Genomic DNA, 15074 nt, shown 5'->3' with positions numbered 1-15074 from the left:
GGACTGTTAATGAGGAAGTGAACGTGTCTCTACTTCCTGTCTGGCCAGGTCTGTGGATCCTCATGGTAATTTATGATTTGAGACATTCATCTTTCTCATCCCACCAAACACACACGCACAAGCACACGCACGCACGCACATACACACACACACACACACACACACACTAACTGTAATTTTCTGAGATGCATCTGTACTTCATGTTTATTTTGGCTTCAGCTAATGTAGCTACGCTATCAACCACCAATGCTGCTGCCTGGCTCCGTATCAACGTCTCAGCGTTAAGTAGCCAGACACTGTTGCTTTGTTACTTGTTATAAATAAAAAAATTAAATAAAAAATTAAATTGTATGTTTCCATTGAGTGTGAAATTTAAGGCTAAATGGGGCATTGGGGAGGAGGAAGTTGACGGCCGAATTGATCTAGTTGTTGTTGTTTACCCTATGTAGTTGTTTCCCTAGTAGTAAAGTTAGGCCTGCTTTCGCCAGCGAATTAGCTTAACGTTAGCTAGATAACAATGACTAAACAGTGTTGCCCCACATTTCTCCGTTGCCCCTAACGTCGGTCAGTTGTTGAGAAATAGAGAACCATGTAATAAAATACCATATCAGTACAACTGTATCAGTACTGTATCTTCTATAATACCATATCAGTACTGCATCGTCCATAATACTTTATCAGTACTGTATCATCTATAATACTGTATTAGTACGGTATCAGTATTTTATCATCTAAAAATACTATATCAGTACTGTATAATTTATAATATCATATCAGTACTGTATCATCTATAATACAGTATCAGTGCTGTATAATCTGTAAGACTATCAGTATTATATCATCTATAATACCGTATCAGTACTGTATCATCTATAATACAGTATCAGACTGATATCGTATCAGTACTGTATCATCTATAATAATATATTATATTGTGTCTATACCGTAGCCCTGTGGGCCTATAGACCTGCTGTCTCAACTCCATCTCTCTCCTCCCTAACGTAGCCACCAGTGCTGCTGGGAGGTGGAGTTCACAGCTCATGGGTCTTGATCAGTCTAGTGTAGCAGGTAATGGATGAGCCCCCTCCTCCCCACTCCTCCTCCCCTTTCCTCTCCCCTCTCCCCCTCTCCTCTCCTCCTCTCTGATGAGGACAGTAGAGAAGTCGCCATCTTGGAATGCTCAGAGACGCGATCACGCAGCTTGGGTATAAATGTAAACTGCTGGTGTTTATATTTGGTAGCCTAGGAAATGTCCACAGACTAGTGGTGAAAGGTCTACAGATGGCAGGAATGCCCAAGCCAAAATTGGAAGTCGTCACATATGGACGTTGCTTCCTGTATCCATAGACTGTCTGCTAAGTGATGTAATGTATGGCAGTCAGTGAGTGCCCAATGCTTCCGCATCTATTATTGTTTGAATTATGTGAACACAAATAAAGTCATTAAAATGTGTGTGTGTGTGTGTGTGTGTGTGTGTGTGTGTGCGTGTGTGTGTGTGTGTGTGTGTGTGTGCGTTATCCCAGCCCAGGAGTGTTGGAAGGCCATCTTTCTTCAGTATATGTGTGTGTGTGTGTGTTTGTGTGTGTGTGTGTGTGTGCATGCACACCTTTCTGGCCTGATTCATGCCTGTAATATGACCTAACCCTAACCCTCTCCCCTGCTGATCTGCTGGCTTACAGTCGGACATTACACCTGCTTCCTCCTGATCTGGACCAGCATTTATTCACTCACTCACTCTCTCACACACACGCACGCACACGCACACACACAGACACAGACACAGACACACACACACACACACACACACAATCTGGAACAGCGAGGAACTGCATTTAGGCTGCAGCAGCTGATCAACAACACGTTTCACAGAGCTGCTTCACACTCCATTAAAACACTGATCTGCTCTGAAAATGACCATATGAGCATTCCTAATGGCAATATCATATCAACAAGCCTTCCTCACAGCCAGACAGACAAGCAGCCAGTCAGCCAGTCAACCAGACAAGCAGCCAGCCAGACAACAAGACAGACAACTAGAAAACCAGCCAGAAAACCAGCCAGACAACCGGCCAGCCAAACAACCAGTCAGCCAGACAACCAGCTTGTCAGAGAATCAGCCAGCCAGACAACCAGTCAGCCAGACAACCAGCTAGTCAGAGAATCAGCCAGCCAGGTAACCAGCCAGCCAGACCTAGACAACCAGCTGGAAAACCAGCAAAATAAAGTGTAATTTTCATAATCAATATTATATATTCTAAAAATAATTGTAATTTAATTCCAATCTGCAAGTCAAACATTGGTGCAATGATAACAATACACAACATCGGGAGAGAATGAATATCATTAAAGTGATGTGAAAAATTATGTGGACCACAGTCACACATTAGTCATATGACTCCAACGTGCCGCCGTTGTGTAAATGAAGAACCTCATCCCACACTTGATTTATGAACCCCATGCTGTCTGGATTCTCTCTAATGAAACATGGTTTAGGGTGTACAGTGTCTGTGTGTGTGTGTGTGTGTGTGTGTGTGTGTGTGTGTAAGGTTAGTCTGATTCCGTAAGAGTGGAGTAACTCTCTGATAAACACACACTGATGATACTGTAAACCAGAGATACCTAAAACAAACAAACAAACACACACACACACACACACACCTAGTCTAATGATGACACTGTCTGGGACTGGAAGGGTTAGATGTCTGCAGGCGTTCTTTAAATTGAACCATCACACCAGTCAGATTTACCATTAGACCAGTGAGATTAAGATCTTGAACCATTAGACCAGATAGAGGGAGGGATCTATCTATCTATCTATCTATCTATCTATCTATCTATCTATCTATCTATCTATCTATCTATCTATCTATCTATCTATCTATCTATCTATCTATCTAGTATTATTTGTCATGTGTAATGTCCAGTTACAGGGAAATGTTGCTGCTGCTATCTTTTACAAGTGAGTCCTGACCAAGAAGGCAGCATACACAATTTCAGACATACAGTACAATAAATCAAATCAAATTTATTTAGAGCACGTTTAAAACGACATCAGTCGACCAAAGTGCTGTACAAAGGTGGGTCCTAGATAAAAACATTTCACAACAAAACAAGGAAATTACAGCAAACAATCAGACATTGAACATAAACAAGGCTTGAGAACAGGTTAAAACGCCAGGGAGAAAAAGTAGGTTTTAAGGGAGGATTTAAAAAAAAAAAAAAAAAAATAAACTCAAGGGTCTGGGAGGATCTAATGTGAAGGGGCAGGCTGTTTCATAGCCTGGAGCAGCCGCCACAAAGGCCCTGTTGCCTGTAGACTTAAGTCTGGTTTTAGGCACCTCCAACAGCAGTTGGTCAGCAGACCTGAAGGCTCTGGCTGGGGTGTGGTGATGCAGGAGCTCCGAGAGGTACAGAGGAGCCAGGCCGTTTAGGGCTTTAAAAACCATTAGCAAGAGTTTAAAATCTAATCGAAAGCGGACCAGGAGCCAGTGGAGTGAGACCAGGACTGGCGTGATGTGGTCACGCTTTTTCTTGCCTGTGGAGGCGAGCGGCAGCATTCTGGACAAGCTGTAGGTGGCTGAGGGAAGACTGATCCATGCCAACATACAGGGCAGTAGACTTCTAGTCTTCCAACATCTTACAGTAGTCGAGTCTAGTAGTGATGAAGGCATGGATCACCCTCTCTAGGTCAGTAGCAGAGAGGTAGGGCTTGGTCTTAGCTAGGAGACACAGTTGAAAAAAGCTTGTCTTTACTACAGCACTGATCTGTTTATCAAATTTAAAATCACTGTCAAAAAACACTCCAAGATTCTTCACAGAGGAACGAATGTTGGAGCTCAAGGGGCCCAGGGCATCGACAGAGCAGGTTGAGGGAGCGTGTCGTCCGAAAAGGATGATCTCAGTCTTGGACTCATTAAGATTTAGAAAGTTAGAGCTCATTCAAGACTTGACATCACTCAGGCAGTCCAGTGATGGCTGCATACAGTCCTTGCCTTTGGACCGTAGTGGCAGATAGATTTGGACATCGTCAGCGTAGCAGTGGAAGGAGATTCCATGCTTTCCAAAAATAGAGCCTAGGGGCAGCATGTAGAGTCAAAATAAGATGGGACCCAGGATGGAACCTTGAGGGACTCCACAGGTCAGAGGGGCGGTAGTGGAGGAGAAATGTCCTAACTGCACTGAGAAGCTCTGATCGGTCAGATAGGACTTGAACCAACATAGGGCAGATCCTGTGATGCCCACAGACTGCTCGTTGAATCAGGATCACATGGTCCACAGTGTCAAAAGCGTCTGTCTGGTCTAAAAGCATCAGGACGGCAGGACTACCTCAGTCAGCAGCTAAAATCAAATCGTTAAAAACCCTCAGCAGGGCAGTTTCAGTGCTGTGTGTCTGTTTGAAGCCAGACTGGAGCATCTCATGGATGTAATGCTTGGCTAAGAACGACTGCAGCTGGGTGTGAACTACTCGCTCCAGAACCTTAAATAGGACAGGTAGCTGAGATATGGGCCTAAAGTTTGAGAGAGTGGAGGGGTCAATATTTTTCTTTTTGATTAAAGGTTGCACCACAGCATGTTTGAACGATCGCAGAAGAGGCTCACAGGTATGCCTTGAGTCGGACGAGCACACCACCTCGTTTTCCACGTCTTCTAAGGCGCTTTTTGGAGGGAAGGGCGCAAGACAGCCGGTGCAGGTACTCCGGGGGGGCGGGCCGGATCCGCTGACAGCACTCCCGTCGGGGATGGACACACGGCGGTACGCTGGGACGTCCCACAGCACAGGGGGAGGAAATGATTGTAGATCGGCATCCAGCAAAGGGCGATTAGAGAGCCATTAAGTCTCCGATGAAGCTCTTATGTTAAGGCGAGCTTGGCGATCATGAACCAGTAGAGCAGACACATCTCGACAGACACAAAGAAACAGGGCAGCAGCAAGCAATATAGTGGGGCAGCGGGGCGGACGGCAAGTCACCACGGGCGCCATCTTCAATCCAATAAAAATATCTTGAACCATAAAACCAGGCAGATTAAGATCGGAACCATCCCACTCGTCAGATTGAACCATTAGACTGGTTAGATTTAGATCTAAACCATTACACCCTAAATCCAGCCTCACTGCAGCTTGTATGGAGCTAGCTTGGGTGTCAGTGAGAGAACTGTGTTGGAGTCTGTGATCATCTGGACCAAGGGGCCTTCAAGGTTGAACACAGGGCTTCAACAAGGTCTCGAAACCCCCCCCCCCCCACACACACACACACAGGTGTCTGGAGAGACTCAGTGTTGGTTAGAGGAGACAGAGACGTGGAAACAGGAAACTACACCCTGACAGAATACAACTCATTACTGTTCCCGGCCGGACATTACTTTATCTTTGATCCTCTTACGTTAGAACCGTTCGTCAGAAGTAGCAGCAGGAACCCCGCGGGAGAGAGAACAAAAGAGAGTTATTAAGAAAGAGAGAGCGTTCCGTCTACCTTTCACCTCCTCCATGACAAGGATTCTCCAGGGCAGAGCAGAGCACCGGAGGATCTGAGATGCTCTCCTGTATCCCTTTCAGACACCATCTACAGACACTCCGATATACACACACCTCCTCTAAAGATCATATTACAGAGGTATGTGAAAAACCACAACAAGCCCTCGCCCTATGCAAGCACAACTAGCGATTCATAAAGACAGATTGATGAAAACAACCGTTTCGTGGCAGAAAATAGATTTTTTAGAAGCTGCATTCTCAGCGCCCCGTCCGCCGCCATTACATGGATATACTTGGCTCGCGCTGGATTTTAAATTTCTTCTACAGGCCTCCGAATTACACCAAAGTTATCTCTGTGAGTCAAACATCTTATAATATGCCGTAAATAAGGTCCAGGTTGTCGAAAACAAGCATTCTCCTTTTACAGCCAAACCTGATTACTAAGATACACACACAAACACACACACAAACACACACAAACACACACGTTGAAGCAGCAGCATCTCCACGTAACACACACTTTCTCATTATCCCACCTGAAATAGCAGAGCTGAGAGGAGTGCAGAAAGCCTCGTCAGTCTGTGTGTACGTATGTCTGGTAATGTTAACTTATACTGTAAGAACCATGGTCCCATAGGCATGTCTGTATGCCTGCCTCTGTCCGGCCGTCTGTCCTGTGTTAGTGTTGCTGTTTGACATTGCAGGCAGGGGGCTCGTTCTCCCAGCAGCCTCTGTGGACAGTGGGTTTCACCCTAATTGGTTCCAGAGCACACACCCTGACAAGAGCTCTCCTCTCTCACACACACACACACACACACACACACACACACACACACACACACACACACAAACAAACAGCAATCGGCTAATTAACGCCCTTACAAGGCAGCTCATTAACATCTCTGCTGTGTGTGTGTGTGTGTGTGTGTGGGGGGGGGGGGTGTTGGGTGAAAAAAAAAGAAATGAGAGAGGAGCGTGTGGTATTCTACTCAGCCTTGGCTGGCCCTCCAATCAAGGCCAGGATCTCGGGAGACGCCATTACAGGTCTCCGAGGGCATCCGGCGGACTCGAAGATAAGCAGAATTTTAGAGGCAATCAGGAAGAATAAATCACTGACACACACACAAGGCTTTGGTTGTTAACCGGCAGCTTAACCTGCCGTCTCTGTGAGAGGAACGAGAGACAGGTACCGTCTGGCCCAGTGGCCCGGAGGCACACAGCTGCTCAGAAGACACACACACTTAACATACACACACACACACACACATACACAGTCAGTGATATAGGTCTGCGTAGGGCCCAGTCGTTCCTACATGACCTTCTCGACCCCCCTGCGTTAACTGTTGGTTCAGCAGCCTAATCCGGCAGAGTGCCGTGTGACGACCTTCATGGGGTGACCTTCGATCCTGCTCTTCCCAACGTCAAATGGCTATTCTGATCTCGCCTAAGACCCCTCTGTGACCTGACTGCTACACGCCGTGTCATGACACAACACAATGCTATGCTACACAGCTCTAAAGAGAGAGAGACAGACAGAGAGACAGAGAGAAAGAGAGACAGAGAGAGACATTGAGAGACAGAGAGAGAGAGACAGACAGAGAGACAGAGAGAAAGAGAGAGAAAGAGAGAGACAGAGAGAGACAGAGAGAGACAGAGAGAGACAGACAGAGAGACAGAGAGAAAGAGAGAGACATTGAGAGACAGAGAGAGAGAGACAGACAGAGAGAGACAGAGAGAGAGACAGAGAGACAGAGAGAAAGAGAGAGACAGAGAGAGACAGAGAGAGAGAGACAGAGAGAGACAGAGAGAGAGAGAGAGAGAGAGAGAGAGACAGACAGAGAGACAGAGAGAAAGAGAGACATTGAGAGACAGAGAGAGAGAGACAGACAGAGAGAGACAGAGTTAGGGTTAGGGCAGTGTGTTATGGTGACTGCAGCTCCCTCCTGGGTGGAGCTCTGAGACTGACCTGGAAGCAGAGATGATGACCTTCTGTTCAGAAGGATTTCTTATCACAAATACCTGAGCGTGGGACGAGGGGGAGGGGCCATCCATCATCTGAGAAATTAATCCTGCTCTCTATTAATAATGCCGCCTGAGGAGATTTATTCTGATATTAGGACCCTATATTCATTAACCTGTAGTCCTGGGATTCCACTAGACAGAAATATGGAATCTGCTGCTCTTCTTGAGAGGGCGAGTTTACCGTTCCCTCTGAAAACATTTCCATGGGGTGAAGAGTTACGTCTTTAACCTGACGTTCTAAACCAACATACGATGGAGTAGACACACACACACACACACACACACACTCTCTCTCTCTCTTCTCCGTCTCTCTCTGCACTGAGTGTGCTCTCCCCCCCATGCTGGTGGCTGCCTCTCTGCTTCTCTCCGCTCCACTACACACTTCTCTCGTTTACTTCCCTAAGCTCCTAAACACTCTCCTTGATCTCCGACAGCCGTAATCTCAGGTAATCATTTATCACCTGCCTTCTCCTTCCCTCGCTCCATCACTGCCCCCAACCCCTCCGTTTCCCCCTCCCTCTCTCTGCTCACCCACTCCTGCTGGATGAGGCCCACAGCTCTGCTGGCGCGGGACAGGTTCCTGCAGGCCAGGATCACATGGGCTCCGTGGAGGGCGAAGGACTTCGCTGTCTCAAAACCTTTAGGAGGGAGATAGGGGGGAGAGAGAGAGAGAACAGAAAGAGGGAGAGAGAGAGGGGTGGTGATAGAGGAAGAGAAAATAGAGAGAGAGAGGAGGGGGAAGAGGGGAGATAGAAAGAGAGAATGAAGCTAAATAAGTTACTTGTATTTTGAGAGATAACTTTAGATAGTGGAAGTATGGCTGGGGGGTGGCGCGGGCCAGGGCAGGGGGGAGCAGGGGGGTAGAAGTTACTATCCATATCTATGTTCCATAAAACCATATCACTGAGGAACCCAAAGGGTCTGGTGGAGAAAGTTAATCATTTTCTCTGAAGTGATGAAACTGATTGAATTAATAAGATGATTTGTGATAGAACAGTCTAGCTGAGCAATGGGCTCTCTCTGAAGGTACCTCTGCTGTTACACACACAAACACACTCATAGTGGACCAACTGTGTTCATCATGCTGACAAATAAATAAGGATGTCAGTGTGAATGCTAGCTATCTAGTAGCTAGTAGGCTAGTTAAGTTACTGTACAGTGAATACACTTGTTGAAAATAATAATATAATACTGATAAAACCTCAAAATCCAACCTTGGTGTGATACTATGGCACTTCAAAGAGTCCCAGATAAGTACATTTCAACCATCAAATGAGCTTGGCTGATAGGAGCTTTATCAGGCCTGGACTACACACTTCCATCCACAGCATCACGATAAAAGACTGGAACTGGAGATAGACGCAGAACTATATTTTCAAACTGTCTAAATAGGTCATTTCAACCCGTAGGTTGAATTCATTTAGGAGATGAACTTTTCCCAATATCATATGTTCCTTTGCCTTTAGACTGAATAACTCTCCTCTGCATGTTCATATGGTATAAAACAGTCGTATGACTATTTCGAAATATTCATGTTTGAACTAAATCTTAATCCGTGATTAATAAAATGAATCAAACACACACACACACACACACACACACAGACAGACAGACACACAGACACACACACAACCAACCAACCAACCAACCAACCAAGACTTGACAGGCAAACAGTCCATGCTCACTAAGTGTGTGTACCAGAGAGGGTGATGACCTGGTCAGTAGACACCCTGTACCAGAGAGAGTGATGACCTGGTCAGTAGACACCCTGTACCAGAGAGAGTGATGACCTGGTCAGTCAGTAGACACCCTGTACCAGAGAGAGTGATGACCTGGTCAGTAGACACCCTGTACCAGAGAGAGTGATGACCTGGTCAGTAGACACCCTGTACCAGAGAGGGTGATGACCTGGTCAGTAGACACCCTGTACCAGAGAGAGTGATGACCTGGTCAGTCAGTAGACACCCTGTACCAGAGAGAGTGATGACCTGGTCAGTAGACACCCTGTACCAGAGAGAGTGATGACCTGGTCAGTAGACACCCTGTACCAGAGAGAGTGATGACCTGGTCAGTAGACACCCTGTACCAGAGAGAGTGATGACCTGGTCAGTCAGTAGACACCCTGTACCAGAGAGGGTGATGACCTGGTCAGTCAGTAGACACCCTGTACCAGAGAGAGTGATGACCTGGTCAGTCAGTAGACACCCTGTACCAGAGAGAGTGATGACCTGGTCAGTAGACACCCTGTACCAGAGAGGGTGATGACCTGGTCAGTAGACACCCTGTACCAGAGAGAGTGATGACCTGGTCAGTCAGTAGACACCCTGTACCAGAGAGGGTGATGACCTGGTCGGTCAGTAGACACCCTGTACCAGAGAGAGTGATGACCTGGTCAGTCAGTAGACACCCTGTACCAGAGAGAGTGATGACCTGGTCAGTCAGTAGACACCCTGTACCAGAGAGAGTGATGACCTGGTCAGTTAGTAGACACCCTGTACCAGAGAGAGTGATGACCTGGTCAGTCAGTAGACACCCTGTACCAGAGAGAGTGATGACCTGGTCAGTAGACACCCTGTACCAGAGAGGGTGATGACCTGGTCAGTCAGTAGACACCCTGTACCAGAGAGAGTGATGACCTGGTCAGTAGACACCCTGTACCAGAGAGAGTGATGACCTGGTCAGTCAGTAGACACCCTGTACCAGAGAGAGTGATGACCTGGTCAGTTAGTAGACAGTGTGTAGCAGAAGGTGGATTAAAATGAGCTGTAATTAGATTAAACGTCTTAATCTGATTTTCATTAAGTGAAAAACTAGGAGGCCTAATTGTGAGGAGAGTGTTAAAGAGTAATATCTATTAAAAGTGTAAATTAGACTGTGATTGGAAGCACTTTCTGACAAGTGAAGCATGGAATTAAATGATATGACACCTTATTAGGTGTAATGGAGAAAGCAGCTCCCTAGATCACGGCCCTCACAGGAACAGGAAATGAAAATAAAAACAAAATGACAGAAGAAGAGCTTTGGCCAGCATTGTTCTTAGTGGTGGGATGCTTAATTATGTCTGAGGGAAATGCTAAAGAACTCCGATAGAACAAATATTATGGGATAAATTTGTAAAACTGTAAAAATCTGAAGCCTGAAAATATAAAACAGAGAAAGCTTAAAATGGGACAAAATAAAATAGATTTCATAATGATAAAAGGCATCTCATCACTCTACAACTGAGCGGCAACCATGCAGTTTTGGTAAACAAGGCAAGCTCATCATCTTGCTGTGTGAACCAAGCATGAAAGTGAAATTAATGGACACCAGTGTTTTCCATAATGGAGGACAAATTAGAATGTCAGCGACAACCGCAGCGCCGTCTGAGTTGTGTTCCTGTGATGACAAATAACCTGGGCTTGACATTAATTGTGAAATAACAAGAGTGGCGTTGCTTTACAGCGGCACCCCGCCCTCACGCTCATGTCGCCTGTACAGGAAACTGGGATGACATCAGTTCCTGGTCAGGTGTACAACCTGGGGAGCGGTTTGGCCGTCGCACCCCCACTGTGGAACATGACAGAAAGAAAGACCCTTAATAAAAAAATAAAAAACACTATACATTAAATATAACACAATATCACGTGAGAGTTGTTTCATTCGCACCATTAATAAAACCCTGAGATAAAGGTTAGCTAGCACCATTAATAAAACCCTGAGATAAAGGCTAGCTAGCACTCTGGAATCTGCTCTACCTGTATGTGGGACGTCTGAAGCAGGGATGCAGCTCTGGGTGGCTGTGTAGTAGTGTGTGTGTGTGTGTGTGTGTGTGTGTGTGTGTGTGTGTGTGTGTGTGTGTGCCTTCTCAGCGCTCCAGTAATGAGAAGCTTTTAGTGATTTCACGCTTTGTTTGTCCTACACTCCTCTGGTACACAGGTGGACTGGCTCAATGGAATAGGATCACTACCACACACTCTACACACACAAACGCACGCACGCACGCACGCACGCGCACACACACACAAACGCACGCATGCACGCACACACGCACGCACGCACACACACACACACACAAACGCACGCACGCACGGACACACACTTACGCATGGACACACACACACGCGCACACACACAAACACATGTTAATCTGGAAACAGAAAGCCACTCATTCACTCTCATTCTAAAAGCAAGCAAAAAAAAATACAAATAAAATCTTATTTCTCTTATTTTTCTCTCTCTCTGTCTCTCTCTCTCTCTCTCTCTCTCTCTCTCTGTCTCTCTCTCTCTCTGTCTCTCTCTCTCTCTGTCTCTCTCTCACTCTCTCTCTCTCTCTCTCTCTCTCTGTCTCTCTCTCTGTCTCTCTCTCTCTCTCTCTCTGTCTCTCTCTGTCTCTCTCTGTCTCTCTCTCTGTCTCTCTCTCTGTCTCTCTCTCTGTCTCTCTCTCTCTCTCTCTGTCTCTCTATCTCTCTCTCTGTCTCTCTATCTCTCTCTGTCTCTCTCTCTGTCTCTCTCTCTCTCTCTCTCTCAGGAGAGAGAGAGAGAGAGACACGGCTCTTTTCTCAAGTCATCTAAAATGCCCCTTCATGTAACTTCATGCAATTTGTAATTCAAAAAACTAGCAATTAGTTCACTTATAAACAGGCAACTTACTAAGACAGTTCCAGGTTTAAACCGGACCCAGGCAACTAATTAAGACAGTTCCAGGTTTAAACCGGACCCAGGCAACTAATTAAGACAGTTCCAGGTTTAAACCGGACCCAGGCAACTTAATAAGACAGTTCCATGTTTAAACCGGGCCCAGGCCCAGAAATGCCGCCAAGCCTGTCTACTATAGTTTGTTGTCTCATTTGTCTGCTAGTAAACACTGTATGTGAAAAGGGTAACGCCTCTGATTTTGGAGTGCCAGCATACTGTCTGAAATCACACACGAGGCGTCACTACGCTGGCGTTGTTTGGTTCAGTGTAAACAAGCCAAGCCGGCATGATGAGGGATCTTCTTAACGGTAATACAGCGGGATTTCTGGGTAAAAGGTGTGGCCAGCATTCTTCTCTCCACCAGGAGTCCACCCTCCTAATCAGCTTGTCCATCCTGTTGGCGTCCGCTGCCATGATGCTGCTGCCCCCACACACAACACTGTATTCTGTATTAAACTCACCACTCCAGTCAAACTGTATAAAACTCACCACTCCAGTCAAACTGTATAAAACTCACCACTCCAGTTAAACTGCATTAGAGTGGTAATCATCATGGTACCTTATTATGGCCTAAATCAAAGTTCTCTAGCAGGTTACACCAGTTTGGATCCGCATAGACAATTTCATCCAAGGTAAATAAAAGTTTCATAATTTGACTAACTGCTCCTCGTTACGTCACCAATAAATACATTCATCAGCGAGAGGACATTATATGACTCCCTACCGTCTCTGTTTCTCAGTTACAGTACAATTACACAAGCCAGTGAGAGGAGTAGGGGACAGGATGCTCTCACTCACTCACGCACTCACTCATACACACACACACACACACACACACACACACACACACACACACTCACACACCTGCCCCACAGGGGGGAAAAACTTGCTGAGAAAAGACACAATCAGCACACTCTCTCTCTCTATCTCTCTCACGCATGCGCGCACGCGCACACACACACACACACCATGTCACAAATATAAACACACAGACTTTCAATGTCAGGAAAACCTCATATAAGCAAACACCTATCCACACACACTCACGGGGAGACAGGGGCGCCACATGCAGCCCTCACCAACAACATCTTTTCATCCATCTAATCCCTCCCGGGATGAATAATGCATTACAGGCGCTGGGCCTGGCGCCTGGCTGAGCGCCTCTTTAAGAAGCTCCTTATTCATAAACAGAGCGGCAGTAAATAGCCTACCAGGGCTTTGCAGCCAATTTAATGGCAGTTATGCTAAAGCAAATCTGCCTCAATCTAATGATCAGCCGCAAAGCCCGGCTCTGAGCCGCGCGCGCAGACAGAGCCTTCCCGCGCTGTGATCCACCACCGGCTCACAGGGATCTGCGCATGCTGCCGCCTAATCCACTCCCACAACACCGGGATCACAACACCGGGATCAGCACAAACACGGCACCACGTTATTCCTCCAGGAATACAAAAACAACAACATTCAGACCCTAAACCAGGGCGGGACTGATGTTGGGACCGCCACGTTAGGGAGTCTCCGCTCCGTAAGCCCAGAGTCCCTCCCCGTCCCAACACACCGCTGCTCATCCAGAGAGACCCACAGCGAGTCCCTCCCCGTCCCAACACACCGCTGCTCATCCAGAGAGACCCACAGCGAGTCCCTCCCCGTCCCAACACACCGCTGCTCATCCAGAGAGACCCACAGCGAGTCCCTCCCCGTCCCAACACACCGCTGCTCATCCAGAGAGACCCACAGCAGCAGCCGGACGGACGCAGGCCAGACACTCTTCTGCTCGGTAGCAGGGAAAACACTCAGCATTTTTAGACGAAGTCTACTGTACCAAGACAAAGTGCAGAAAAGCTCAATTAAAATAAGATAATTTGTAAATGACAAATAGGCCTATTTCTGAAATAACGATATTACATTGGGAAATAATATAATAGTCTATATACTTTCTGTTTGGTGTTCTAAAACAACCAAAACTACTGTAAATTAATTAGATTAATTTGTTAAAATATCGACAATTATGGTAATAGGTTCTCAAATTGAATCTGAATCTGATATAGGCCTAGCCTTCGTCAAAATGATAAAAAATCGGACAAATATAGAAATCCAATTATATAGGCCTATACCTTCTCAAAAATATTTGTACATGTTTTTTTTAACAGAGAACAACATGGGTTTAACAGAGAACATGGGTTTAACAGATAGAGCACAAGGTACATGGTTTTAACAGAGCTCTGTCACATCCAGCATAGGAAAGTGTTCAAAGTGACACAAAGGAAGTCAGACTACCCCGCCACCATGGTTCTACAGATGGTGGCTCTTTAAGGACAAATAGTCCCACAGAGATCTGGACAGTAGGCTAAATAAGTTTTAGGCCGGATTCATAGTCGACGCAAACTACATAAGCGCAAGCAACGTAAGCTTCGCAAGGCCACGCAAGGTCTCGTTGCGTCCTTGCGTGTGTCATGCCGAAATTTGGTACTTGACGCAAGCAATAGTGCAATTCCTTGTGTTTCTAACAGTGAAAACACAGAACGCAAGCTCGAGTCATGTTGGAGCTTGCGTTCACAACGTAGCTTGCGTTGTTTACCTCGACTATGAACCAGGCCTTAGAGTTAGCTGAATGGAACGGAGTGAAGGGTAAAGCTGGACCCAGTAATGGGGATGGATGAAGGCCTGACAGGGTCACTGTTCCTGGGGATGAAAACTGGTCAGGGTCACTGTTCCTGGGATCAATGCTGGTTACAGGTGGAACTACTGGCCAGGGTCACTGTTCCTGGGGATCAATAGGGACTTTCTGGGGGGAAATTAGTTCCCCAGTACTTTCCTTTAGACCCTGGTTCCTGCAGTGAGAACACAGCTACTACCCCGAAAGGTTCCTAGTTCCTGGGGGAAAGTATTGTGGTGACAACAGGTG

At 46.4% G+C, this 15074-nt stretch overlaps 1 protein-coding gene across 1 annotated transcript in view; it reads right to left on the bottom strand.

Annotated features, from left to right (window-relative positions):
* The window catches only part of wwox (WW domain containing oxidoreductase), a gene marked incomplete at its 3' end in the record, with an annotated part of 46466 nt that overhangs the window by 25626 nt on the left and 5766 nt on the right, over positions 1-15074 (bottom strand). Inside the window, exon 5 of the mRNA XM_084453202.1 lies at positions 8027-8133. Coding sequence (XP_084309328.1) covers positions 8027-8133 — 107 coding nt within the window. The remainder of the gene's footprint in view (positions 1-8026; positions 8134-15074) is intronic.

The sequence above is a fragment of the Borostomias antarcticus genome, assembly GCF_949987555.1.
Source record: "Borostomias antarcticus genome assembly, chromosome: 18".
NCBI lineage: Eukaryota > Metazoa > Chordata > Actinopteri > Stomiiformes > Stomiidae > Borostomias > Borostomias antarcticus.
The sequence above is the reverse complement of the archived record's forward strand: the minus strand, read 5'-3'. Positions and strand labels throughout refer to the sequence as shown.